The sequence below is a fragment of the Camellia sinensis genome, chromosome 2, assembly GCF_055761805.1.
Source record: "Camellia sinensis isolate YWXY chromosome 2, ASM5576180v1, whole genome shotgun sequence".
Taxonomy (NCBI): Eukaryota; Viridiplantae; Streptophyta; class Magnoliopsida; order Ericales; family Theaceae; genus Camellia; species Camellia sinensis.
In genome coordinates, this window is record NC_138962.1 from 103,746,978 (window position 1) to 103,774,774 (window position 27,797).

Below are 27,797 nucleotides of genomic sequence, written 5' to 3' on the forward strand. Positions count from 1 at the left end.
CCAACGTGCTCCAAATCCCAAGTTTCTCAGATTAAAACGAAGCCCTCAACCCACTCTAACTTTTTAATAAAGGATCTAAGGTAGAAACTCACTCTAAGTAGATCAATCGAAAGAGAGAAGGTGTGTAGAGGGAGAGAGAGAGATAAAAACACTCCAGGGGCGGTTTTTAAAAAGTTATGAAGGAAAAGTAGGTCAAAAAGTGATCCAAAAAGTGAAATCACGGACTGATATAATCGACTCTACGCTCGAGCGTAGAAAGCGCCGCTCGAGCGTAAGACACAGAATCATGCTCGAGCGTGAAGAAAGCCGCTCGAGCGTCGATTGCACCCTTCCAGAAGTTTTGCAGGCGCTGGCACCCGCTCGAGCGTCAAACTCACCGCTTGAGCGGAGGAGCAAAAACAAGGGATCACGCTCGAGCGTAAAAACTACCGCTCGAGCGGAAGAACTGCAGAGCAAAATACTGGAAGATGGAAAATCACGCTCGAGCGTCAAAATTACCGCTCGAGCGGAGAAGCAACAACGAAGGGACCGCTCGAGCGTTAAAACTTCCGCTCGAGCGTAAAGGCCAAAATCTGGGCATCACCTATTGGCATCTAAAATCAACCAACCTGTAACAGACCCGCCCAACCCAACCTATACTTCAAATACAAAGAGATTAAAGGACAACGACAACCAATAAGTAATGACAGGATCCACGGAACCTAAGTCCGGATACAATAATTTAAAGAGAAAAGACCGAGGTCGCTATATTAATGCCAAAGTTTGGTTCACTTGGACTAAAAAACGAGAAAAAAGAAAAAAAACCAGCAAGTTAGATAGAGTATTAGTTAATAATACCCAATGGGTTCATGTTTTTAAATATCATTGTCCTAATGTTTCCAGTTATCACTTTAAATACCCAAAATTAAATTGAGAAAACTTTTCAAATTCTTGAATTTTTGGATGAAGCATGGATACAAAAAGGAGATTTTTCAAAATTCAACAAGTATCAGGTTCTCTGAGTATTGAGAATGAGTTTAAAATTAAAAGACTTGAGTTTGTACTAAGAAAAGTGAACAAAAAACACTACTCTAACTTCAGTTTGAGAGTCATTAGAAGCAAAAGAGAAACTAAATTAGATCCACGTCTTTTAACTCTCCATATAACCATAAAAAAACAAGAGACCCTTCAACATTATATTAATTCGTTTGTTGCAAAAGAATCATTCCACAACTACAATGCTAGAATAAGATTAAAGTTAACAGCCATAGAATGAGGAATAATACTATCAGCCATTATGACAATAATGGGAAGAAATTAGAATAGATAAATGAGATTAAGGCTTTGAATACACACACACACACACACATATATATATATATGTGGTATAGATATATTATGTATGTCCACATATACGTATTTCGTCTTTTTCCTTTAGCCAATTTTATACTTGACTCAATAGAATTTTTTATTTTTTATTTTTTTTGAGCAGGTATTATGTTCCATGTGCCAAACTAGCATTTTGTCTCAGAACATAACTAAATTAAATACAGGATCAGAACTTTGTTCAAGTAATTGTGCTTCTACATCATTTATGTGAGGAAGTAACAAAACATACTCTCTCTCAAGAATGCTTTTGAAAAGTAAATACCATGTGAACATTCAATTAGGCCCCTGTGGCACAGACAAGAAGAAAGTTAAATTCTAATAAATCAGCCACCTAAGCAGAGCTACAAATGAAAATGTGTTGTGTCAAGAGACTTAAAAAGGGCCTAGAACTGCATTGATCCGCAAATTGTGTTGGGTGTGGAAGTGAATGACTACAATGCTAACATTGTCAATCACATTGTAAGCTAACTCAAACCACCAAAAATAGCACTAATGTACAATAACAGTCATCAAATTGAATTACTTTGCACCTACTCAAGTTTCACTTAACATGAAGGATATTCAGACAGATTTTCCATCCAAAGATTTTCACTTTATTCAGAACTTTCTGCAGCCAAATCTTCTTCCAAAATGCCCTTTCAAAACTCGCCCCATCGGAAGAACTGACCCATTTTTCTCTTCTTTGCAAATCCACCCCCAAATGATATGCCGATTAATAGAAAAAAGAATGCCATTTTTAGTAAAGTGCCAAACCAGCTTGTCATCAGTGACCCTTGGGAAAAAAAGGGATTTTACATATAAACTCAGCTTCAAAATCCAAAAAGCACTATGTGATGAGAGCTTCATTGCATTGCAAACATCAGTGCTTTCATTAATAATGGAACAAACTTTAGCATCAGCATGGAATTCGTCTAACTTTCCAAATCATCACACACCAGACATTCAAATCACTTCAAATCCTTTCTTGCAGATTGCACACAGAATCTATTGCCTTTGACGATGAGGGAACTCTCAGATGTGCATGGGTATTACTGCACTACTATTTTTTTTTTTATTTATTTATTTTTTTTTTAAGTTTTCCCATAACAAACCTCAATATTGTTGTGGAGAGTCCCAAGCATCCTCAAAAGCTACCTACAAGATACGGAAACAAAACCATAAATTGATAAGAGGTTCAAAGTAATATACATGCACACAATTGTAGTGGAGATGAGAAGGCAAGCGAATTTGCTTAATAACAAATAAATTGAAATTAGCAACCAAACCACGTAAAGGAAAAAGGACCAAACTTCATCATTTTATTAACTATTATTGTAAAGTCTTAGCTACTCTATCAAGTAAAAGATGAAATGATTGATTCTTCCATATTGCCATTTTTGGAGTGGTAAAATAACTATGGATTGCCCACATGGATTTTGACCAGACTAGATGGCTTACTAACTATCAAATGTAGAATAACATGCAAGGAGAAAGGCTTAAAAACACAAATTGATTTTTTGCAAGGTCTGGAAATTTAAATGATCAAAAGTCTTGCTTAAGAGTCTGCTGGAGGGAGGTTTTTTCAATTATGGAAAGGACTTCTTCTCAATTATCTTGAAATATCTCTTACTTCTTTATCGTTTTTTTTTTTTAACCTTAATCCTTTATCATTTTTTTTTTCTGTCTCTTAATCCTTTATCACCTATGAGAGTTTTCTACATTACTGGATAAAGCCTTATTTTAGAATAGAGCATCCAAAGTACTTATCAAGCAAATTTCGGGCATACCTTGAAAAGAGGCGTAAAAACTCACAATGCAGTTTAGATGATGAGCATGCATACATCCTAAAGTTTGTTTCCACAACAACAAAGCCATCAGAACAAAAAGGTAATAACAATAGTCAGTACATTTTTCTATTTAAATTTTCAACAAACATAGAAAAAATACAGAAAAGCACAGTTTTACAAATTGAAAATGCAGGTTTGTAACAGACTGGGGAAGTTGTCCTCTTTAGGGTTAAAAATATTGTCGATGCTCATGGAGGTGTGTTTGAATTTGGTGTAGTATGTGCGAACGTACTCATGAAGCAGATGAAAAACAATGTCAACATTCCAAGTGAAATGGAACCACTCATTAGCTCTCGTCTTGGCAATTTCAAAAAAGAAGAAATAATTCGAACTAATACAAATTACTGAACCATTTATTTTGTAGCCATTGGAAACATTATGCAGCTAGCTAATACATCATGCTGCCAAAATATATTCCATGCTGCCATGGGTATTATACATTATGTTGTCTCTGACACTACTATATGTCCTACATAAATGGGACACACTAAATTTTCATGTCCCACCTAAGTCAAAAAAATTGCATAAGTGGAATAAATAATTCTAATTCTATTGAAGTGAAACTGGAAACCATGGTATGGACTACAAATAGATAACATAATGAAATTAAAGACAAAGGAAATTTTGTTTGCCAATTATCTGGAATCGAAGCAGCAATACAGGAAAAATGAAAGATCAAGGGAAAAGGTACCGTCTAGCTTAGATTGTGAATAAAGAACCTGGAAAAAAAATATTTTTGCTTGAGTTGGTGACAAGGATGAATTAGAGAACTAATGTATTCCTAAAGTAAAAGTGAACCATCACAACCTACAGAGTAGATTTTGATTGTCATCCGTAGGTAAGTATAGAAGACCATGAACATAGTGACTAAGATTTTGGATGATTGATGAGCTCCACATCTTTAGAGATTGTCACTTATACGGTTTGGGAGAGAAGCATTGTTGTCTTTTAAGGATAATAAAATTCTTCAATCTGCCAGCTATTCATTCTAAGCAAGACCATAAAATCTGAAACTCAAAATTTATGCATAAGCTTGTCATTAGTAAATTTAAAATTTACGAAAGCTAGAACCTGAAACAACTAAAAATTACAATGATGGTAACAATAGAAGAATTATGTTTGAGTGAGTTACTATCATGAAGAGTATCAAAAAGTGATGCTATACTTTTCAATAGACTTCAAAAAACTATTTTACAAAGTTCAAAGCTTGTACATGCATTTTTTTTTTCTCCAGAATGAGATGGAATCCATGTTAAATGAACAACAGTAAAATAAAGATTCTTTTAAGGTCCTAACAACAATGCAAACTCAAAATATAATTGAAACATGGTGCAGAAGTAAAATTTTTCCTTCCATTCAGGTACTTGTAGAACAAAAGTGCAAGGATTCTATTGTTTACTTAAACATGGATGAATTATTGTGGGAACAAGTAGAATTTTAGAAGAATGGCAGTTGATTATGCATGAATTGAGCTCAGGGTGAGTAAAAACAGCGAACAAACTTGATACAGAAACTTGAAACCAAACAGTCATCAATAGCCACCCCTTTGACAGAATATTTGCTAAACCTAGAAAAAATTCATCTCTTATGCTCTGTTTGTTTTGGCCGAAAATGTTTTTTGGAAAAGTGTTTGTCACATTTTTCGGTGGTTAGTATGATAGAAAATGAAAGTTAAATGGAAAATGTTTTCTATGGTCAATAAAAAACACACCTTTTTGAGTGAAAAATGCTTTTCACTGTTGAAGGTGAAATTTTTTTCCTGAAGTGTAAAACATTTTTTGGTCTAAAGTCTTACCACCACCACCACACTAGCACCACCACCACAGCCGCCAGCACCCCCACTGTAACCAACACCACTGCTAATGCAACCACTAATACATTAGTTTCAAGTTGCAATCAAACATAGGAGATCATTTTCTAGAGAAAACATTTTATAGAAAAATAGGTTGCGTTTGGTTTACTTTTGGAATTGTGATTCTAATCAAAAAATTTCAAAATTCATAATCAAAGACACAACTCAAAATTCAATTCAAAAACTATTTTTAAAACTCATAACCAAACACACAATTCAAAACTCTTTTCAAAACGAATAGGGCAATTTTTCCATCAGCACCTATGAATAATACAAGATAAAATAACAAATGAGAATGAAAATTATCCATTCATTATTGTCACGACCCAAACACGCCCCTAAAAGTTTGGATCATGATCAGCCAGATTACCTACAGCCGTAAACAGATTACAGAGAATTTATAATAAAGGAGCCTAAGCGGAAGCAAATAAAATAACAAAACGTCCATTGAGCAGTGCTTATATGCCTGAATTTAGACATCATGTCATATGCTGAAAGTTTGCATACACAGTTCATACATACAAGTACAATTCATGTAGATATATACAAGAAGTCAGCAACTCAAAGTTATAGGCTCACAAAGTGTCCAAACAAAAGTCAGCAAAAGACTGAACAAACATTTATCATCATAGAAATTCCCAAAAAGACAAAAGGCTCCATTTTGGAGGCTTATAAACGCAGGTCCATCAAAAATGACTCCTGAAGCCGACCTAAGGCTGGTCTCCGACTTGATCACCTACATATATATAAAAATACGGAGTGAGCAAGGCTCAATGAGTAATAATAATGTAAGGAGGTTAAAATGAATGAGCATGTGTCTTGAGAAATCTATATATATATATATATATATAACTTATACATTTATCATTCATGATTGCATTCCAGAACGACCTCGGGCCCACATAAGACGGAATGGCCTTGGGCCCACCATAATATGGAACGGTCTCAAGCCCAACATGGTAATAGTTATTCTAAACGACCTTAGGTCCAAACATTTCGTATCATAGAGTAGATGGAACATCAACATGTCTCCATCTCCTATATAGAACGGAACGGCCTTAGGCCCATAATTCATAAGCAATCCGTACCAAACATAACGGCCTCGGACCCATCATATATAACAGAAACAGAACGACCTCGAGTCCATTTCATATGCCATTGTGGGCAAATGCTCAATCATTTCAAACAAAACACAACTTGTATAAAGCATATCATTCACGATCGAAAATACATAAGTCATAACATATCGTTACACTACTACTACTCACAGTGATTTTGGTCGTGCAGTGGTCCCTTCTGGCGAGTGACCTACACATTACACACATCCCACTTAATAAGCAATTCATTCTTTTCTTAGCCTCTTTTACTTAATCATTTTTTTGTTTCATTCAATTTCTATTTATCTTAAAGCATTTCGGAGGGCTTAAACACACTCATTAACAGATTCAGAGGGTCGAAAAGATGAACAAAATTTAATAGTTTTTCCCCCCGTTTTCCGCACGTGTGGAAGACCCCTACCACATCTGCCTTTATTTCATAACCAATGCTCTGAATTGCCCTGTTTTCCGAACATGCGGTTGTGAGCCCTGCACGTGCGGTTCTTGCCCTGTTTGTGCAGTCCGAAGATTATTCAATGTTCAAGTTCCCAAACTCATTTCTAAGGTTCAATTCAAGAAAATTCACTTCAAAAACATGATATATGAACATACTAAGAATGACATTCAAGCTCAATTAGATCATAATTTACTTTAATTCCAAATAGAAAACCCTAATTTCCATAGTTCCTTCATTTTCCTTATCTTTTCATGGTGTCCATGCTTATATTTGCTTACATGAGTTCAAATCATGCAAAGACTCAAGATTAGAAAGCAATTTGTCACAATCTAACACAAGACAAGCCCAAAATAAAAGAATCAACCCTTTAATTAAACAAACCCAAGGATTCCATGTTCACTTTCATGAGATTTGTGCAGTTAAGATCATAATCCATAAACCCTAACTTTTATGAGTGTCAAAGCTTCCTCTTAAGTGTTGATTTTAACCAATTGAAGAAATATTTAAGGTATTTTAGTTGATTTACACTTAGCTTGAGCTAATTCTTTGAATTACTCTTTCAATTTCTTCAATCTCCAAGCTTTAGGTGAAATTCCTCTTTTCTCTCTCTTTTCTTCCTCTAGCTCTCCTCTAGGAGATATTTTTGTGTTGGAGTCTAAGTTTTAAGACTAAGCTCATGTATATATCTCTCGTCTAACTAAGGATTAGCTTATTTGAGTCTAAAGTCAAGCTTAATTAAGAGTTTAGTACAATTAAACCCAATTAATTCGTTACGAATCAAATTTTTACAAATTTTTATATCATGTCCTAAAAATTATGCTAATCATAACTATAAAGTCGATTTCGGTTTATCGTGCCTCTAAGATTTTCAATTTTCAGTCCAAATGTCGTAATTTCAACAGATTTTCTTATAGCCGACAGATACAATTTCATAATCATGTAAGTCATACATTTAAACATGTAATTTCACATCAAGCATATAATCACACATATAAGTAAAGACTTAAAGCATATGAGAGAGTCGGGATGTCACAATTATTAAGGGAAAATTAAGAGAAAAGGAAATATTTGAAAGGAAAAGACAAATAATGAATTGAAAAACAGAGCAGTGTGTTTAATTAATCAATAATGTATTGGTAATTTCAACATGCACAACAAACTGGAACTCTCTTGCGAGAGAAATTCTATTTTCACACATCTAATTAGCTCAGGGCACATATTTTTTCAATACATTCACTTATTAATTTGATTACCAATTAATTTTCTTAATCTACACACTTAAAGTTACAATTACACCATTCACTCATAACCATTGTACACACACAACTAACCGTCTTCCTACACACTTTTGATTGACCCTACTTCCACATTGACCCACCCATGCCCTTGAAAAGTTTGGTCTGAAGTGAAATTTCCTCCATTGAAGACTTGCATAGAAGATGTAAGAACTTGAATTTTTAGACAACTAATTAGTTTGTTAATAACAATATTAAGTCAATTAATAGTGATTATTAAATTATTAAATTATAATGTTAATAGCATTATAATTAATACCAATATTAAACTCCTTTAAATAAATTTATTTATCTTTTTGTGACTGTATATAAATACAGTTGTGGAAAACTAAATGATTTAAACAAATAATAACTAAGTTAGTTAGAGGATAGTAGGAAGCAAAACATCTAGTGAATAGGTTATATATAAACTGATTTTATTTTGTACACAAAAAAAAAAAAAAAAAAGATATGAAATCAGATTTTGGGCAGGGAAATTCGGCCCCCTCCTTTCCAAGAAGGCTGCTGGAGGGCATGCATACATTTACACTCTAAGCCTATACATGTAGGTAATATTTCCCAAGCCAAGAGGAAAAAATAAAATAAAAATAGGCCTCCAAACTCCTACAAATAAGAACACTATTCATCCATTCTACTACTACGGCTGAGCAAAGAGAAAAAAAAGAGAGAAAGAGTAGAAAAGAAAAAGAAAAAGAGAGGAAGATGAGAGGGTGCTTGTTGGTCACCATTTCAAAACTAATCTTGAGAATAGTTTGCAAAAGCTCTTGAGGTAGGAATACTCAACCTCTATCCTTCCTTAAATATTTTTTTTACTGAACCTATATATTAAATGTATGCAAGAGTATGTATTGTTAATACATACATAGCAAGAATAGCTCAATGCATGTTTACATTTTGATAGAAAAAGAATTTCATGATTATATGATTTTTATTCCTTCTTGCAAGCATAGATTAGATGGTTTAGCAATTGATTTTATCTTCTTACGTGCTCAAACATTTTCCATTATTTGAAATAATCTTGCATGAGAGTAAAATTAGATACAGTTGATTCACCTATACTTGAAACTTATATTTTCTTCCCTGTTTCAGATTTTTATCGGATGAAAAATGCTCAAATAAATTGAAAATTCTTGGGTCAAAAATCTGTTTTTACTAGGAGTATATATAGGTGTTCTATACGGTGTAAATTTTTTCTAAAATCATTGGACACCATGTTCTTACCGAAATAAATATTTGTTCTAAGTGTTGCTTACAACACAGTAGGAACAGTGATTTCAAATAAGTTCCATTTTCTCTGAAAATATTATTTTTTTGCACGACCACTTGGGATAGTTAGATATAAGAGTTATCTTTCATTTTTCGCTGATTTCACAAAAAATGGATAAGTCTAAGAGGAGAAATCGCAATTTTACTAAAATGAGACAGAATCTGTCCAATTTTCTTAGAAAAATTATTTGATCATCTTCCATTGGTTTTCAGTTTTCAAACTCTTCTGTACATATGTTCTAAACTCAAATATCTAGCAAACCATTCTGACCATACCTCTTTTTGACACTGTTTGAGGCCCCTTTTTATTTTTCAAACACAGAACACCTGTGCTGGAAGTTGCTGTAACTCACTGTCCCAGAAAACAGTTTTCTTCCAAATTTTATTTCTCCATTTTAAAATCATTTTTAGCCCTGGTATTCTCTCAAAATATTTTCCTAACTCAGTTAACTAGTACCAGTTAAAATATCGTAATAATTGAATTTCGTTTGATATGGGTTTCATTAATTTTAGTCCGATCATTCAGTGCTGAAAATAAGAAGTGTGGGAAATTCTAAGAAATTTTGTGATGACTCCTAAGACATTTAGTAATACTTATTTTGGTTGTCATACATGGTTGTGTTGTGCTATATAAACCTTATGTTACTATGGTTTTCAAACTAGAACTCGCACATGCATCAAAATGTGAGTTTGACAAAGTAAAGAAACACGAAATTGAACATATGCATTAAAGTTTAAAACTGATGGGGTGAGCCCAGTTTAGAGTCTTGCGCAAGTGAGTTGCGAACCCTAACATGGCACGGGAAGGTATTTCGGCTCTTATCAGTATAGGCGATATAAGGTTGGTGGTGCGGGTGTCACAACATATATTGTTCCCTTGGGGCAGACCGTGATGTCACGACTCGAGTACGTAACCCTGGTGCGTGGGCATCATTGGTAGTTACAGCAAGTAACATTTGAATATTTTACCAAGGGGGAGTCAGAATTGCCCGTGGCCATTGTTTAGCGGTTGAGTAGAAATAATGCTCCACGGGGAGTTACTTAAACTCACTCAATAAACTAATCTATGTGAATTATAAAGAAAAGTTGGCATCTTCCTTATGATGAAATACTGCTTCTGCTTGTCATTGTTCTTATTGTCTATTGTTATTATTTCAACTAATAGCATTCTTGTTATGCATATTAAACACTGCTTGTTACTCTATTACTACACAATATTCATTAACTGTGAGTATTATTATCGGGGTGGGTATTTCGGGTTATAGTATCTTATTGAGCTCGTCGCTCATTGGCATTCCCGTTGCCCTGACATTTTATGTCCGGTACCAAAGAAACTGAAGGAAACACCGAGGTCTTGGAAGGCGACATTCAGCCTTGATTAGCTTGAAGTGTGCCCATGTCCCATGAACCATTTTTTTGAGTTTTCTAGTTTTTCTCTAGGTTTCTTTTTTATATTTGTGTTTTTCTTTCATGAATGTACTAAGACTAAGTTTTAAGTTTGATTGGAGTTGTAATTTAAGAACTTTTGGTAGCGTTTGGTGGAGTTTTCTAAATATGATTTGAGAATAGAGTTGTATTTTGAGTTTGTAAGTTTTGGAATTATGATTTGAGTGTGGAAATTTTATTTGGTGAATGAGTTTTGAATTGAGTGGAAAATTTTTGATGTGACATGTGATATTTGATACAAAAACTTACAACTTATAACCAAACACACAACTCAAAATTATATTCAAAACTTATAAAATTCCAAAAAAAATTTTATTTAAAATATAAAAAATACCAGGTGCCAATTGTTAAAAAAAAAAGCACTATTCTGGTCAACTGACCAGGCGTCCGGGAGGATGACTGGACGTCCGGGAGGACAACTGGTTAGCTCAAATTTTCTCACCTTGGAAAGAGTTTTCAAAAGTGAGTGTGGAATTAATTTTTGAAAATTGTAAACAAACAACACACTCCAATATAATGGGTAGAAATGTGTTTGGAGAGCTTCTCCAAACACAGCCTTTAATTTCTATTTTTGTTAATTAATGGAAGATGACAAACTTGGTGGTAACAATGATTAGAAATTCTTAATTAAGAAAATTGATTTTAAGTTTTAAACCTTATTATAATGTCCGCAAATTTTGGGGCGTCACAAAAGACCTCCATTAAATCTCCATTGAAGACCATTGTAAATCCTCCAAAATAGTGTTGAATGTAAGAAATCTTTCCATTTTCTTATTATATTTATTATTGCACTTATAATTTTCGGATCTATGTGCACTCTATTGGCATAAAAGATAGGTTATTTCGGTCTATGTGCTCTCTTTTTTTGAAGCAAGGTAGCACCTCCCTCAGTGTTGCTACCCATTCAAAATCAGAGCATCACAAATCCATTGTTTGTTGCAGAGACCAAATTAGATATTAGATTTCAAGACGGAGACGCTCGAGGGCAGACTACCTTGCCCTAAAAAATAAAAAATAAAAAAAATAAAGCATCCTAGTTGCTAGTCAAATTGGTTTAAACTAGTTTTTCCTACCTTCTAACTTCCAATAATAAAATGAATATTAATAAGAATAAAAATAACAATTGACAGAAGCTCATTGCCAAGACCCATCCGGTCAAAAAATTAAATCATAATTTTTAAAAGATATGAATAAGAAATTTTTCTATATAATATTATAGGTATTGCTGAATGTTTATTATAGTCATTTTTATTTAGAATATAATTGTCATTGAATTTATACATTGAGCTAATTAAATTTTTCCTCTTACGATTCAAAAGAAATAGATAGTAACCTCTCAATTGTGATGAAAATCTAAGATGATATTGATAATGAAAAAATAAATACAAAATAAAAATGGTATGACAGATTTTGTGTTTGTTTGTTTGTACCTTGCAGTAGGCTACCTAAGATCTACATTGGGAATGTATTGGATGATGGGCCAATATTCTTCTCCCTTTTCACACTTCTGTTTCAGTATTGGATTACATCGCCCGATGTCCAGTGACAAAAGCGAGGGAGGCAATCCTTGTTCTGGAAAGGTCGCAAGCTCAGGGCAGTTATAGATCGATAGAAGCAAAAGAGAGGGAGGCAACCCTTCCTTTGGAAAGGACGCGAGCCTAGGGCAACCCCAGATTTCAAGTGTTTGGAGAGAGGTGAGGTTTTGAAACTCCTCATAAGAGAGTCTTTCCAGATTTGGGAACTGGAGGATGGTCAAATTGAGAAGAGAGGTGGGCAGGAACATCCCTTCTTCTGGAAAGGACACCGTATCTCTCCACGGCCAATCTCGGCCTTGAAGTTGGAGTGTTGTAAGAGAAGAGAGTTTGTACAAACCCCACTTTAACGGAAGTGGAAGTTGACCGACGTCGTCCCCTCTCAAATTCCCGATTTCAAGTGAAGTGATGTTGGTGGGGAAACTCCCTTCCTTGACAAAGTAGGAGACCATTCCTGCTCTGCATTTATATAAACACAGCTTTTGAAGCGAACTGAGCTGGTTCATGTTGTTGTTGTTGTTCTCATCATAACCACCAAGTGACAGGGGCTCCAAATTATAACAATAGTTTATCTGCAATTCACTGAGATTCCTGAGATTATTGGCTTCAGGTAAAGATTTGAGACTCCCACAAAATTCGATACAAATAGTTTCAAGAGATGGACAGTCAATTTTGATCCCTTCCGCTACAAAAAGTGACTCCAGATTTTCACACAACTCAATCCCAAGTTGTTTTAGTGTGGATGGTAGCCCACCTCTTGACAATAAGTATGTGAGTGATGCACATTCAGAAACCAGCAACTCTTGCAGATTACTGAGTGTCATCAACTCGGGTAGCGACTCCAGAGCATCACAATTTGAAACCCTAAGTTCTCTCAGCATAGATGTCAAACCTTTCATTGGAAAAGAGATAAGACTTGCACAATCGTGGATTCTAAGCACCCCAAGAGATGTGTATGTGTGCAGATCTTGTGGCAATTTCTTCAGCATTCCACACTCTTCAATTGTTAAATACTCGAGTCTCGTCATGCAAGGCAGCCCCTCATGTTGCTGCTTTTTCCAACCTTCTCCTCCTTTTTCTTGCTCTTCTTCGAACAAGCAAACGACTTTAGGGCAATGAGAAATCTTCAAATGGCAGAGGGAAGGGAGACATACTTGTATTCTCACCTTATTCCGCCACAATGTTATGAGTTCTTGGCAGTTACTAATGTCCAATTTCTCGAGTCCCATCAAATCTTGAGTAAACCATGTCGATAGGAATGCCAGTTTTTCAATATCAGAAATGCTCAAGGCAGTTATTGAAGTCAAATGGTTAGACATTTCATTAGCCAGTAACTCTTCATCAGTTGCGCTTGGATCACAGAGGGAGTTGAGAACTGTAACATGGCTTTCTCTTGGGAGAATAACATTATTCATTGACAAGGACGCAAGTGATGGCTGAACGAGGCTCGAAACATCAATCAACAACTGCGAACAACCATCAATTTTGAGAGAATTGAGACAAGGAAGATCATTTGGTAATCTTCCAACAAGTTTGGGACAATTTTTTATGGAAAGCTCACTGAGATGACCGAACGGCTGAACTCCCTCTGTTTCAAAAGCAGACCATTCCTCCCATTCTGGCATAAACTCAAAGCTCAGTCTCTCTAGAGAGGGGAAAGGTTTGGCACCACACTGCTGCCCATAGAACTCACAACCCAAGTGCTTTATTGCACTCATTCCTTCAATGTAAAGGTCTTTAAGCAAGGGTAGTTGTCCAAGTGGTGGCAAAGATCTGCAACATTTGCTACCTTTTAGTTGCACGGACACCATTTTGGAGAACGAAACATCTCCAACCCAGTTTGGAAATTTTGTACTGCCATACCATCTGATGGTGAGTCGTTCCAACAATTTGAAAGGTCTCATCACATCTAGCACATCCCTCTCAACTATGTCATTCTGTGAACGGTGAGATTTACCCCATTCTAGTGATAACTCTTTTAACTCCTCCTTAGACATAAAATTGGCCTCCCTTGCATCCTTAACACCACTGACATTCTCCAGTCTTGATATGTGTATTGCCCCTCGAATGTGCGATAGGTTTTTCAACTCTCCTATTTTACGCCCACAATCTTTACCCACCATAAAATTTGACAATGTTTGGAGATTAGTTAATTTACCTATATGTAGCGACATCTCTTCTGATGATGGAATATGCACTCCAGTCATGTCAAAATGGCGCAAGTTCACTAGCCTCCCTATGTTTGGAGGCAACTTCCGAAGTCGACGACAAAATTTCATAAACAAGACTTGTAAATTGTAAAGAGTTACTACCGTGTCAGGTAACCTTGTAATCCCAGAACAGGATACATCAAGGTACCTCAAATGCTTTAGATCTCCAATGGAATCTGGTAGTTCATCCATGCTATTATAATGTAAACGCAACTCACGTAAGCATTTTAACTTTGGCAACAAATCATGAAACAAGTACCTCGTTGCATGGAAACTCAGTGGAAAAAACTGTAAGAATGTTCGTAAGCATTTGGCATCATCAAAAACTTTAAATTTTTTGATTCCATCAATGTAGCTACCAACATAAGATGCATGTCGAGCTTTGACAGAAATCTTGCTCTGCCTGCCACCTTCTAAATTATTTTCCAACCTAAAACATTTGTCCCCTGCTACATCTTGAGCCAAATCATTGATGAGGTCATGCATTATGAATAGGGATTTGTTACCACTTAACGGTTGAAAAAATGATCTTGACACCAATTCGTGAAAATACTTGCGGCCTAAATCTTCCATTTGGTCTCCACCTTTTGGTTGCTCAATTAAACCTTCAGCCATCCATAGCAAGACTAATTCCTCCTCCGTGAATCCGTAGTCCTTTGGGATAATTGCACAGTAGGAAAAGCACCTCTTCAACTGGACAGGGAGATGAAGGTAGCTCAATTTCAATGCTGTGAGAATGCCACTTTCCTCATTCCATATATTGCTGTTTAGTATCTCTTTCCATTCACATTCTTCTTGTTTACAGCACAATAAGCTGCCAAGAGCCCTCGCCGCCAAAGGTAAGCCTCTGCACCTGTTCTCAACAATTTTCTTACCAATTGATTCCAATTCTTTGTATTCCTCAATATTTCTGTTCTGAAATGCATGTTGGGAAAAGATTAACCAACAATCGCCATATGATAAGTTGTGCAAATTGTGATATTTATCCATTCCCATCTGCTTTGCAACACCTCTGTCTCGCGTTGTCACAATGATTTTACTTCCAGGTGCTCCAGCTCCAAATGGGGATCGTAACAAATTCCACCCGTCACGTCCATAGTCCCACACGTCATCTAGGACAAGCAAAAACTTTTCCCCTGCCACCGTTTTGCTATGTTGAACTTGAACCTCATTTAAGTTACTAAAATTACATGAACCGTGAGTGAACGACTCGAGAATTGCCTTTGTTATCCTCGTAACTTCGAAGTCATCAGATACACATACCCATGCTTTTAGTTTGAAATAATTTTCCACTCGGTCATCATTGTAAATGTGCTGAGCTAGTGTAGTCTTGCCAATCCCACCCATTCCTACGATAGGAATTACATCAAAAAGGTTTCCAGCAGAAGCATCCGCAAGCAGCAATTCGATAATTTGCTTGATGTCTTCATCTCTGCCATGAATGTGAGGCTCCTTCAAACATGTAGTTTGTGATCTCTGCCGTAAATCTGTAGACATCCTCCCAACAAGTCTGTTATCTAAACCAAGTTCTTTTCCTTTTGTAGCAACTTCTTGTAGTTGACTAGTAATCTCAATTAGCTTTGACCCATTTTTTAAATTGAATGGAACAATATCGGAGAGGCGTGGAAACTTAGCTGGTCTTCTTTTGATCGTCGTCTCGTCTGCCATTAGCTTCCTTTCGAGATCGTCAGTGGCAAAATCATCCAATATGTCATCTGCATCGTAAGCCAAATGGTAAACCTCTTCAAGCCACTTTTTGATATCCTTGTGGTATATCTGTTTGTTCTCTGCATCAGCCAACAGAGTCTCTAAATCCTCTAATGCCTTCTTCAGATTGTGGATGCCAGTGCCAACGTCCACTGTGCTCACTAAGTTGCTAAAATAAGAGGACAATTTATCAACCATAGCTTGTATGAATGGAGAGATAAAGATCCCAAATACATCCATGGTGTTTGTTCTGAAAGAAGGAAAGGTAAGAAATTGAAGAACAGGTTTACGGCAAAATACAGATAAATAGACTTTGGTGGTAAAGGTAAGAAATTGAGTCAAAATGAAGCAATACACAGATCAAGAACAGGCAGAACCTCTACAAGCTTGGAATAACTTTGGCAAATAAAAGATATGAAAGGTAAGAAACGAAGCATACAGAGATCAAAAACATGCTGAAACGAAGCAAACTTCAAACAACTTTGGAATTATGAAGGATATGAAAAGCCAGAAACTCTTCAAAAACAAAGCAATACAGAGATAAAACAAACAAACAGTTTGAAGAAGCTCTGCAAATGTGCAGTAGCTGAAGATTGTAAGTTTTGACCAAAAGCAAATAAGTGGTGAAAGAAAGGTTATGAAGAAATTAGAAATCAACAATAATGGAGTCTCATCTCATTGGCCATTTCACCAGTTTGTTTGCTACCTACTTTTTTATTAATTTCTCTGTATAATTGGTGGATGTGATCAGGAAGAGATAGGAATAGAGAGAGACAGAGAGGCCGGCCTTTTATGAATAATGTTTAATATTGCTGAATTTTTATTCTCCTTGGACTTCTTGGCTTCTAGTCTTTTTTTATTTTTGTTTTTAAAATCATTTTCTAGTTCTTTTATGGGATATGTTAGGTTTTATTTCTTGGCAATCCCGTTTGACAAAACTCCTTTCAGTTGTATTTATTTTCGCACTTTTATTTCAGTGAGGCTATGAGTGTTTAGATGCGAATCCAACCCGAATGGTGCTTTTTCAGAGAAGTTTGTGATGATAAAGCTTTCAAGATTGCCACTTCGCTGATTATGACGGGGATAAAAGTTCTACATTCTTCTATAACAACATTAAACCCATCAATATAGACATGCATTGATATATAAAAGTTCTACATTCTTCTATTCATCATAGTTCCATTACCAAAAGTATTACATGTTAACAACAAAAGCAAATGCCCTAAAGGCTTACAGCTTTCCAAGTTAACACTTGGTTACAACAAAAGAGTACTAACTCGATTTACACATTAAGCCCTTGGCTTGAATATACATGTAATACATCAAAAAAAATAAAGCAACAAAAGTCCGCCTGCCTCTAGCCTCCCAAGCTACGTCCTTGGAGGTGGCATGCTACCTGTACCTAAAAATGATATTCCCATATAGGGTGAGCCACAGCCCAGTAGAAATACACTAAACCAAATATGAACAATGACTAAAAGATTAGCAGTTGATAGATGGCCAACACTGATACTTTCCCTTATCACACTTTACAGTTTCATGACATACAAGTCCATATTACAATTCATTTTCCAATTCCTTTCAAATTCTCAATTTATAACCATAGCTCAGAACCTGGCCAAACAACTCATATGAGACAACAACTCATATTAAGCACTTTCCCATTTCATAATAGATAAGCATACTAGCTATATCACACACCAGCAGATAAGCATACAAGCTATATCATCACTTCCACAGATATGCATATGAGCACTATCACACTTCCAATGACAAGCATATGAGCTCTGTCAACACATTACTAGATAAGCATATGAGCTCTATCTACGGAGTCCATCCCCTATCTCCTCCCAACAACATCCGATTTAGAGGTCCATCCCTTATCTTCCCCTAAACCGTGGAGTACATCCCCTATCTCCTCCAACACAACACAATGCATATAAACAATAATTATACACATCATCACACAACACATAAATTTAATGTATTCTTTCAACCGTCATGCTCAATAACACATTCCAATGATTAGTTTCAGTTTGCCTAATCATCATGCATTATCTACAACAATCAAGACTATCCTCCACTGATAGCCCAAAGCAGTTATTTCTATACAGAAAATAAATGCAACAATGGATATGTAATCAACATTTCAACTAGGTGAGCGATAAGTAATCCAACTACACCCTCTAATCCCATACCTTTCCAAATCAATTCCTCATTTCTCATAATTAATTATGCAAATTAATTAACCAATGTAATCAGGGTATTTTTCATAATTAACATTACAACCCTTAGGTTCCATTTTCATTAATGTTTTAACATTAATTTCACTTTTCCATGCCAAACATGCATCTAGGTTTTTTTATAGCTAAAACCCCAACTTTTGTAAATTTACACAAAAGTCCCAAACTTTCACAAAATTACCAAACCAACCCCAACATCTCAAAATACTAAAATTTAAAGACAAAGCTCATAAAGAGAAGTAGGATATCCCTACCTCGAAGTTAGAGCTCGGATGGAGAAGAAGCCAAAACCAAAATGCTCCAAAGACCAAGATTCTCGGATCAAAACGACGCCCTCGACGATCCACACAACTTTTACAAAGGCCGAAGAGAAGGTGGACACTCTAACTAGATCAAACCCTAGAGAGAAGGGAATTTCTAGAGAGAGAGGCTCTCAAAATGGTTTTTAGAAAAAGTAAGAGAGAGAAAGAAAAGCAAAAAGTGATTTAAAATCACCCAGCAGATAACTCATATACGTAGGACCCGCTCGAGCGGAAAACACAACGCTCGAGCGCCAAGAACAAAAATCTGAACACGCTCGAGCGCAATAAGGCCCGCTCGAGCGTCAAGACACAAGAATAAAGCACTTCCGCTCGAGCGAGAAAACCAGTCCGCTCGAGCGCAAATCTCCCTCTCATAGAACCCTCACCAAGATAGTACTACCCGCTCGAGCGCCAACAATCCCGCTCGAGCGCAACCCGCTCGAGCGCAGGAAAACTCCTCTGCAGAAGTTTTGCAGGGACACGAAATACTGGGAGTGTGCAATCTCCGCTCGAGTGCCAGAACATCCGCTCGAGCACTAGACTAGAAACCAAACTCCGCTCGAGCGCAGAAAGACCAGCTCGAGCGTAACACCAAAAACCTGGGCAACAAGGATATAGACCAAGGTTTAACCCACATGTTCAACACAAGCCCATAAACATCCTAAAACTCAATCAAGTGGAATTAAAGGACGACAACAAGATAGATACCACTACCAACTTCACGGAACCGAGTCCGGAATACAACAGGACAGAAAAGTGACAACCGGGATCGCTATAATCTCCCCCCCTTAAAGAATTTCGTCCCCGAAATTAAACACAAGTTTTTCAAAAACAGGTTTTCTCCATTCTCAACAATATTACAACATAATATTAAACAATCCGACCCATTACCGGTCAATTCCATCTCTTTTCAAGAGGCATTTCACAACATATATTACACGTTCATTATTAACATGCAATTTTCTTCCATTTCCAACCATTTCCAACATACATGGTTCACAGTTCATATCATAATCAATATACATGATACAACTCCAGTTCTATAATATAGCCAACATATGCAATATCATAATCAACTCCCATATCGAGGCAAGTTCTACAACATACTTCCATTAAACCAAAACATTACCAATGTTTTACAACTTAAGACATATACAAAGCTCTTAAGTCCAACAATATTACAAAATTTAAATACAAGATTACTCATCAATAAACAAGTTCGGATATTTCTCGCGGACCTCCAACTCACGTTCTCAAGTGGCTTCCTCCACTTCGTGATGTTTCCACAAAACCTTTACCAAAGGGATGGTCTTGCCACGCAGGACTTGATCCCGCCTATCCAAGACCCGAACCGGTCTCTCCTCATACGAGGCATCCTCATCTACCTCTAAGTCGGTCCAATCCAACACATGGGACGGATCCGGCTCATACTTCCGAAGCATACTAACATGAAAGACGTCGTGCACTCCAGACAACTGCGGCGGCAAAGCCAAACGATAAGCCACTTCCCCAATCCTCTCGAGGATCTCAAAGGGACCAATAAACCGAGGGGATAACTTTCCACTCTTCCCGAACCTCATCAAACCTCGCCTAGGTGATATTTTCAGAAAGACATGATCACCTATCTCAAATGCCAAAGGCCTCCTCCTACGGTCGGTATAACTTTTTTGGCGACTCTGGGCTGTAACAAGCCTCCTACGGATAAGCTCAACTTTCTCCGTCGACTCTCTAACCAACTCCGGACCCAACAAAGGTGCATCACCCACCTCGGCCCAACACACTGGAGACCTACACGGTCGGCCGTACAAGGCCTCAAACGGTGCCATACCGATGCTAGACTGAAAACTGTTGTTGTAGGCAAACTCCACCAAAGGCAAGTGCCTCTCCCACGTCCCATTAAAGTCAAGGACATAACCTCGAAGCATATCCTCAAGGATCTGGATAGTACGCTCGGACTGCCCGTCAGTCTGAGGATGATAGGCCGTACTAAAGGTCAGCTTAGTGCCCAAAGCACTCTGCAAACTCTGCCACAACCTAGCAGTAAAACGAGGGTCTCTATCTGAGACGATCGTCACTGGGACCCCGTGTAATCTCACTATGTCCCGAATATACAAGTCGGCAAGATGATCTACCGAATCTCTCACGCGCATAGGAATGAAGTGCGCCGACTTAGTCAACCGGTCTACAACCGCCCAAATGGCATCACTACCCCGCTGAGTCCTCGGAAGACCTACAACGAAGTCCATAGTGACATGCTCCTATTTCCACTCGGCAATAGGCAAGGGTTGCAACAAACCCGCTGGCCTCTGATGCTCAGCCTTCACCTGCTGGCAAGTAAGGCACTTCGATACGAAAACAACCACATCTCTCTTCATACCTCGCCACCAAAACTGGCAACCCAAATCTCGATACATCTTAGTGCCTCCCGGATACACCGCAAGGCGCGAATGATGGAACTCTCGGAGTACTTCCTCTCGGCAAGACTCTGGCACAAACAAACGGTCTCGGTATCTCACACTCAGGTCGGGATACACCGTCAAACCCTTCTCAACTTTCCCACTGGAGATCTTCTCTCGGTAGGACTCTACCTCAAGGTCACCTCTCTGTGCCTCTAACACTCTAGTCACAAGTGCAGGCTGCGCAACAACAGAAAACAAGGCCGCAGCCTCAACAGATTTGCCCAGATGCAAATCGAACTCGCCAAGTACACCCAACATCCCCCATTCCTGGATGGCTATACAAGCTACATCACTAATGGATTTCCTACTAAGGGCATCGGCCACAACATTGGCCTTTCCCGGGTGATAATGCAACTCAAAATCGTAGTCCTCAATGAACTCCATCCATCTCCTCTGCCTCAAATTCAAGTCCCTCTGGGTAAACAGGTACTTCAAACTCTTATGGTCCGAGAACACCTCGAACCTCTCACCATAAAGGTAGTGCCTCCAAATCTTCAAGGCAAAGATCACAGCTGCTAACTCTAAGTCGTGTGTAGGGTAATTCTTCTCGTGTATTTTCAACTGACGTGAGCCATAAGCTACCACATTCCCCTCTTGCATCAACACACAACCCAAACCCTCTCGTGAGGCATCACAATAAATTACGTAACCCAACCCTCTCTCCGAAATAACCAAAACTGGAGTGGTGGTCAATCTAACCTTTAGCTCTTGGAACGACTTTTCACAAGTCTCACTCCATACAAACTTGATCCCTTTCCGCGTCAATCTAGTCAACGGCGAAGCTAGCCTGGAGAAATCTCTTACAAACCGACGGTAATACCCAGCTAATCCCAGAAAACTGCGGATCTCAAACACACTCTTGGGCTATGCCCAATCTTGCACTGCCTCTACCTTGGATGTATCAACAGACACCCCTTCCCTGGATACCACATGGCCTAAGAACTTCACCTCTCCTAGCCAGAACTCACATTTCCCAAACTTGGCATACAGCCTATGGGCTCTAAGCAACTCAAGCACCACTCTCAAGTGTTCCTCTTGCTCCTCCTCAGAAGGCGAATAGATAAGAATGTCGTCCACGAAAACGACTACAAATCGATCCAAGAATTCCCAGAAGATCCGGTTCATCAAGTCCATAAAGACTGTCGGTGCATTGGTAAGCCCGAATGGCATCACCAGAAACTCATAATGGCCATACCGCGTACGGAATGCCGTCTTAGGAATATCTTCCTCCCTGACCCTCAATTGGTGGTAACCCGATCTCAAGTCTATCTTAAAGAAACAACGGGAACCCTTCAACTGGTCAAACAGGTCATCTATACGGGGCATAGGGTACTTATTCTTGACCGTAGCCCGATTCAACTTTCGGTAGTCGATACACAATCTCAAGGCACCATCTTTCTTTTTAGCAAAGAGGGCCGGTGCTCCCCACGGTGAAACACTAGGGCGAACAAAGCCCTTATCTAGCAATTCCTGGAGCTGAACTTTCAACTCAACCAACTCTGCTGGAGCAAAACGATAAGGTGCCATAGAAATTGGCGCCGTGCCGGGCACTAGATCAATAGAGAACTCTATCTCTCGGTGAGGTGGCAAACTAACATGGTCCTCGGGAAAGACATCCGAGTACTCACGAACCACCCTTGGCAACATAAGCTGGGCCTCACCACACTCACCGCTCTCAAAGCTAGCAAGTAGACCACTAAGCTCACTCCGCCCTCGCGAATCATACCCCGGTGGCAAAATACTACCAACCCAGTCTCCCAAGAAATGGAACCACTCTCCGCTCAAGGTACATAACGTGACCCTCTGGCGGTAGCAATCGATAACAGCCTGGTATGACGATAGCCAGTCCATATCCAAAATAACATCAAAGCCCTTCATGGGCATGACAACAAATGGAAAAGGAAGCCTATGGTCGGCGACCTCTATATCACAACCTCTAACACCTTGTTTCAAGATCAACTCACCCCCAAGAGGTGACACTACACAAATAGGAGATGCTAACTGTGCTAACTCCAACTCCAAAACAGATGCAAATGCAGCAGTTACAAAAGAATGAGATGCACCCGTATCAATCAACACATTAGCAACCGAGTTACAAAACAAAAAGGTACCTCTCACTACTGATGGAGCCGGTACTAGATCCTGCGCAGTAACAGCATACACGCGCCCTGTAGGCCCCTGATCCACCTGCCCACCTCTAGGAGCATACGACTGCTGCACTGACTGGGATAACGAAGCTCCCGGATTGGCCCTCGAGGCCTGCACAGACTGAGCTGGCTGATAACTCTGCGTCTGTCTAGAACCAGACGCTCCTGAAGTTGCACCCAACTGCGGGCAATACCTCTTCAGGTGCCCAGGCTGACCACACTAATAGCAAGACAAAGGCTGGCCTCTGCCCTGACTCTGGCCCTGAGGTCTAGCTGATGAAGAAGCAGCTCGCTGACCCCCTCCCTTCTGCGGGCAAACCGAAACTTTGTGACCCAGCTGGCCACACTTGTAACAGGTAAAATCCCCCTGACTACCTCTCCCAGAGCCCGCACTCGGCACTGGAAAGGTCGATCTAGCCACACCACCCTGCGACTGCTGAGGGTTAGAACCCCTCTGTCTCCTGCCATCGCCCTGGCCATCTTGGCTCCTCTTGGAGCCTCTCTGCCCCTCATCCTCCTCTTGCATCATGAGCTCCATATGAGCTGCAGCATCCACTAAATGTCTATACTCTCGGATGCAAGACCCACCAACTCTCAACTTAAGGCCCCGCCTCAACTTTCGCTCAAACTCATAGCAACGGCGTTCTTCGGACGCCACCAAATCAGGTGCAAACCTGGACAAACTAGTGAAAGTGGCCTCAAACTCTGCCACAGACATACCCTGCTGATTAAGCCGGCTAAACTGATCCCTCAACTTCTCCCTAGCCACTGCAGATAAGAACCTCTCTTGGAAAGCATTTACAAACGCCTCCCATGTACCACCAACACGAGCCTTCTCGTACTTCCACCATTGACCCGCATCTCCCTTCAGCTGGAAGGATGCCAAGGTCACTTTCAGTGCCCCGTCCTCGATGCCAAGCATCTCGAACGTCTTACTCATTTGTTCCAACCACTCGTCAGCCTTCAGTGGCTCCTTTGGATCCCCAACAAACTCATCCGGGTTAGACCGAAAGAACTCCCTCTTCAAGAAAGAAGGCCCTGCCTCAGCTGCCTGATTCCCAGCTCTGAGAATACCCAAAGCTCCTGCTATCTCTCGTGCCAAGGCACTCATAGCCTGCTGACCCGCTGGCTCGGCCACATTGGCCTAACCAACCCCCTCCTGCACTGCCGGAACCTCCTCTGGTAAAGGCATCTCCTGCCTACCATACCTGTCACACCTACCGCGTCCTCGTCCTAACATCCTAATAAAGGCAACCAAGACTATTAGCACATTCATAAATGTGCTGAAGCTATAACACTCACGTCCTAATGTATGGACAACAGTAATTCATTCCACGTAAGGATATAAACACATAAGCACTTACGAATTTCATTTCCGGATAATGATAGTCCCGAGGCGTTACTAGAGTTCCGGTTAGAAACAGTATTGATCAAGTGCCTTTCCAACAAGACTCACAGAAACCCAAGGATCCAATCAACATCCTAGAAACTAAATCCCATACCCACATAGTCATATAAGCATGTTATCAATTAAGCACATAGCATATAACACTACATCTAGGTCTCTATCAAGCGAGACAAACCCATTGTGATCCTAATCACTTCCCACGTACCCAAAGTATTCGAACCCGGTACGCTCTGATACCAAGTTGTGACGCCCTCAAAATAACAACATTAAACCCATCAATATAGACATGCATTGATATATAAAAGTTCCACATTCTTCTATTCATCATAGTTCCATTACCAAAAGTATTACATGTTAACAACAAAAGCAAATGCCCTAAAGGCTTACAGCTTTCCAAGTTAACACTTGGTTACAACAAAAGAGTACTAACTCGATTTACACATTAAGCCCTTGGCTTGAATATACATGTAATACATCAAAAAAAATAAAGCAACAAAAGTCCGCCTGCCTCTAGCCTCCCAAGCTACGTCCTTGGAGGTGGCATGATACCTGTACCTAAAAATGATATTCCCATATAGGGTGAGCCACAGCCCAATAGAAATACACTAAACCAAATATGAACAATGACTAAAAGATTAGCAGTTGATACATGGCCAACACTGATACTTTCCCTTATCACACTTTACAGTTTCATGACATACAAGTCCATATTACAATTCATTTTCCAATTCCTTTCAAATTCTCAATTTATAACCATGGCTCAGAACCTGGCCAAACAACTCATATGAGACAACAACTCATATTAAGCACTTTCCCATTTCATAATAGATAAGCATACTAGCTATATCACACACCAGCAGATAAGCATACAAGCTATATCATCACTTCCACAGATATGCATATGATCACTATCACACTTCCAATGACAAGCATATGAGCTCTATCAACACATTACTAGATAAGCATATGAGCTCTATCTACGGAGTCCATCCCCTATCTCCTCCCAACAACATCCGGTTTAGAGGTTCATCTCCTATCTTCCCCTAAACCGTGGAGTACATCCCCTATCTCCTCCAACACAACACAATGCATATAAACAATAATTATACACATCATCACACAACACATAAATTTAATGTATTCTTTCAACCGTCATGCTCAATGACACATTCCAATGATTAGTTTCAGTTTGCCTAATCATCGTGCATTATCTACAACAATCAAGACTATCCTCCACCGATAGCCCAAAGCAGTTATTTCTATACAGAAAATAAATGCAACAATGGATATGTAATCAACATTTCAACTAGGTGAGCGATAAGTAATCCAACTACACCCTCTAATCCCATACCTTTCCAAATCAATTCCTCATTTCTCATAATTAATTATGCAAATTAATTAACCAATGTAATCAGGGTATTTTTCATAATTAACATTACAACCCTTAGGTTCCATTTTCATTAATGTTTTAACATTAATTTCACTTTTCCATGCCAAACATGCATCTAGGTTTTTTTATAGCTAAAACCCCAACTTTTGTAAATTTACACAAAAGCCCCAAACTTTCACAAAATTACCAAACCAACCCCAACATCTCAAAATACTAAAATTTAAAGACAAAGCTCATAAAGAGGAGTAGGATATCCCTACCTCGAAGTTAGAGCTCGGATGGAGAAGAAGCCAAAACCAAAATGCTCCAAAGACCAAGATTCTCGGATCAAAACGACGCCCTCGACGATCCACACAACTTTTACAAAGGCCGAAGAGAAGGTGGACACTCTAACTAGATCAAACCCTAGAGAGAAGGGAATTTCTAGAGAGAGAGGCTCTCAAAATGGTTTTTAGAAAAAGTAGGAGAGAGAAAGAAAAGTAAAAAGTGATTTAAAATCACCCAGCGGATAACTCATATACGTAGGACCCGCTCGAGCGGAAAACACAACGCTCGAGCGCCAAGAACAAAAATCTGAACACGCTCGAGCGCAATAAGGCCCGCTCGAGCGTCAAGACACAAGAATAAAGCACTTCCGCTCGAGCGAGAAAACCAGTCCGCTCGAGCGCAAATCTCCCTCTCCTAGAACCCTCACCAAGACAGTACTACCCGCTCGAGCGCCAACAATCCCGCTCGAGCGCAACCCGCTCGAGCGCAGGAAAACCCGCTCGAGCGTAGAAAACTCCTCTGCAGAAGTTTTACAGGGACACGAAATACTGGGAGTGTGCAATCTCCGCTCGAGCGCTAGACTAGAAACCAAACTCCGCTCGAGCGCAGAAAGACCCGCTCGAGTGTAACACCAAAAACCTGGGCAACAAGGATATAGACCAAGGCTTAACCCACCTGTTCAACACAAGCCCATAAACATCCTAAAACTCAATCAAGTGGAATTAAAGGACGACAACAAGATAGATACCACTACCAACTTCACGGAACCGAGTCCGGAATACAACAGGACAGAAAAGGGACAACCGGGATCGCTATATGCTAAGCATTCCAGCCAAGATGAGGATGCTCTCCCGTAATTCCCTTTAATTAATTAAGTTGACTTTTCCAGTAGATATGAAATCCTTCATAAGAAATGGGAAAGTACGTATGTATCATGAGAATGATAAGAGTTACACCCTCATAAACAAGAGACTCTGCACCAGTTAAGTATGGCAACTGTCCAAGAAAATAGTACTCTCTATTACTGCAAGAATATGCAGAATACTCAGCACACCACAACGGCTTCTCAAGGAAATTTAGAACAATCAAAGCAAAGAAATTAAGGGACCAAAGTAAATCAAATTGAACAAATATGAACTAAAACTTTGCTGCAGTTTCATAGCTTGACTGATCAAGAATTTGCTCAGGAAGACCAACACCATCTTCAGCCAGATCAACAAGAGTAGCGGCCTTCTGGTAAGGTGAGCCATAAGCGATGGCGTCTGATCTTCGAGGGAAGTGCGATGACCGATCTCTACTCCTACCACCACTGCTTTCTCCCCCAAGAAAAGCTTCTTTATCCATCTTCTTCTTCTTCAGATGAGGGAAAGATCGAGCACATACAAATTGAGAGTGAATTTAGAGATCAGAACTAGAGAGAGAGGCCAGAGAGAATAAGCCATGTAAGAGAGCTTCGATTTGGTTAAAGGGTCAGCAGTGTTGAGAACCAAAGCGTCCATCTCTGCTAGAGAAGAACTTAATGCCA

General features: G+C 39.0%; 1 protein-coding gene across 1 annotated transcript; it reads right to left on the minus strand.

Moving 5' to 3' along the window:
- Positions 1-12,048: 12,048 nt before the first annotated feature.
- Positions 12,049-27,616, minus strand: LOC145816744 (putative disease resistance RPP13-like protein 1). Its single transcript, XM_082912695.1, has 3 exons — positions 27,417-27,616; positions 27,198-27,296; positions 12,049-16,306 (listed from the first exon to the last, which is right to left on the minus strand). The coding sequence occupies exons 1-3, from the start codon at positions 27,614-27,616 to the stop codon at positions 12,049-12,051; spliced, it is 4,557 nt and encodes a 1,518-aa protein (XP_082768821.1).
- Positions 27,617-27,797: the final 181 nt, after the last annotated feature.

Bases quoted from the DNA above. Each gene is read 5' to 3' on its own strand.
- LOC145816744 (XM_082912695.1), bottom strand. From the start codon at position 27,616: ATGGATAAAGAAGCTTTTCTTGGGGGAGAAAGCAGTGGTGGTAGGAGT. The intron at 27,297-27,416 runs GTTTTAGTTCAT...ATATTCTTGCAG, and splicing joins AGCTATGAAACTGCAGCAAA to TAATAGAGAGTACTATTTTC. The intron at 16,307-27,197 runs GTACTTTCCCAT...TCCTTCTTTCAG, and splicing joins ATCATTCTCATGATACATAC to AACAAACACCATGGATGTAT.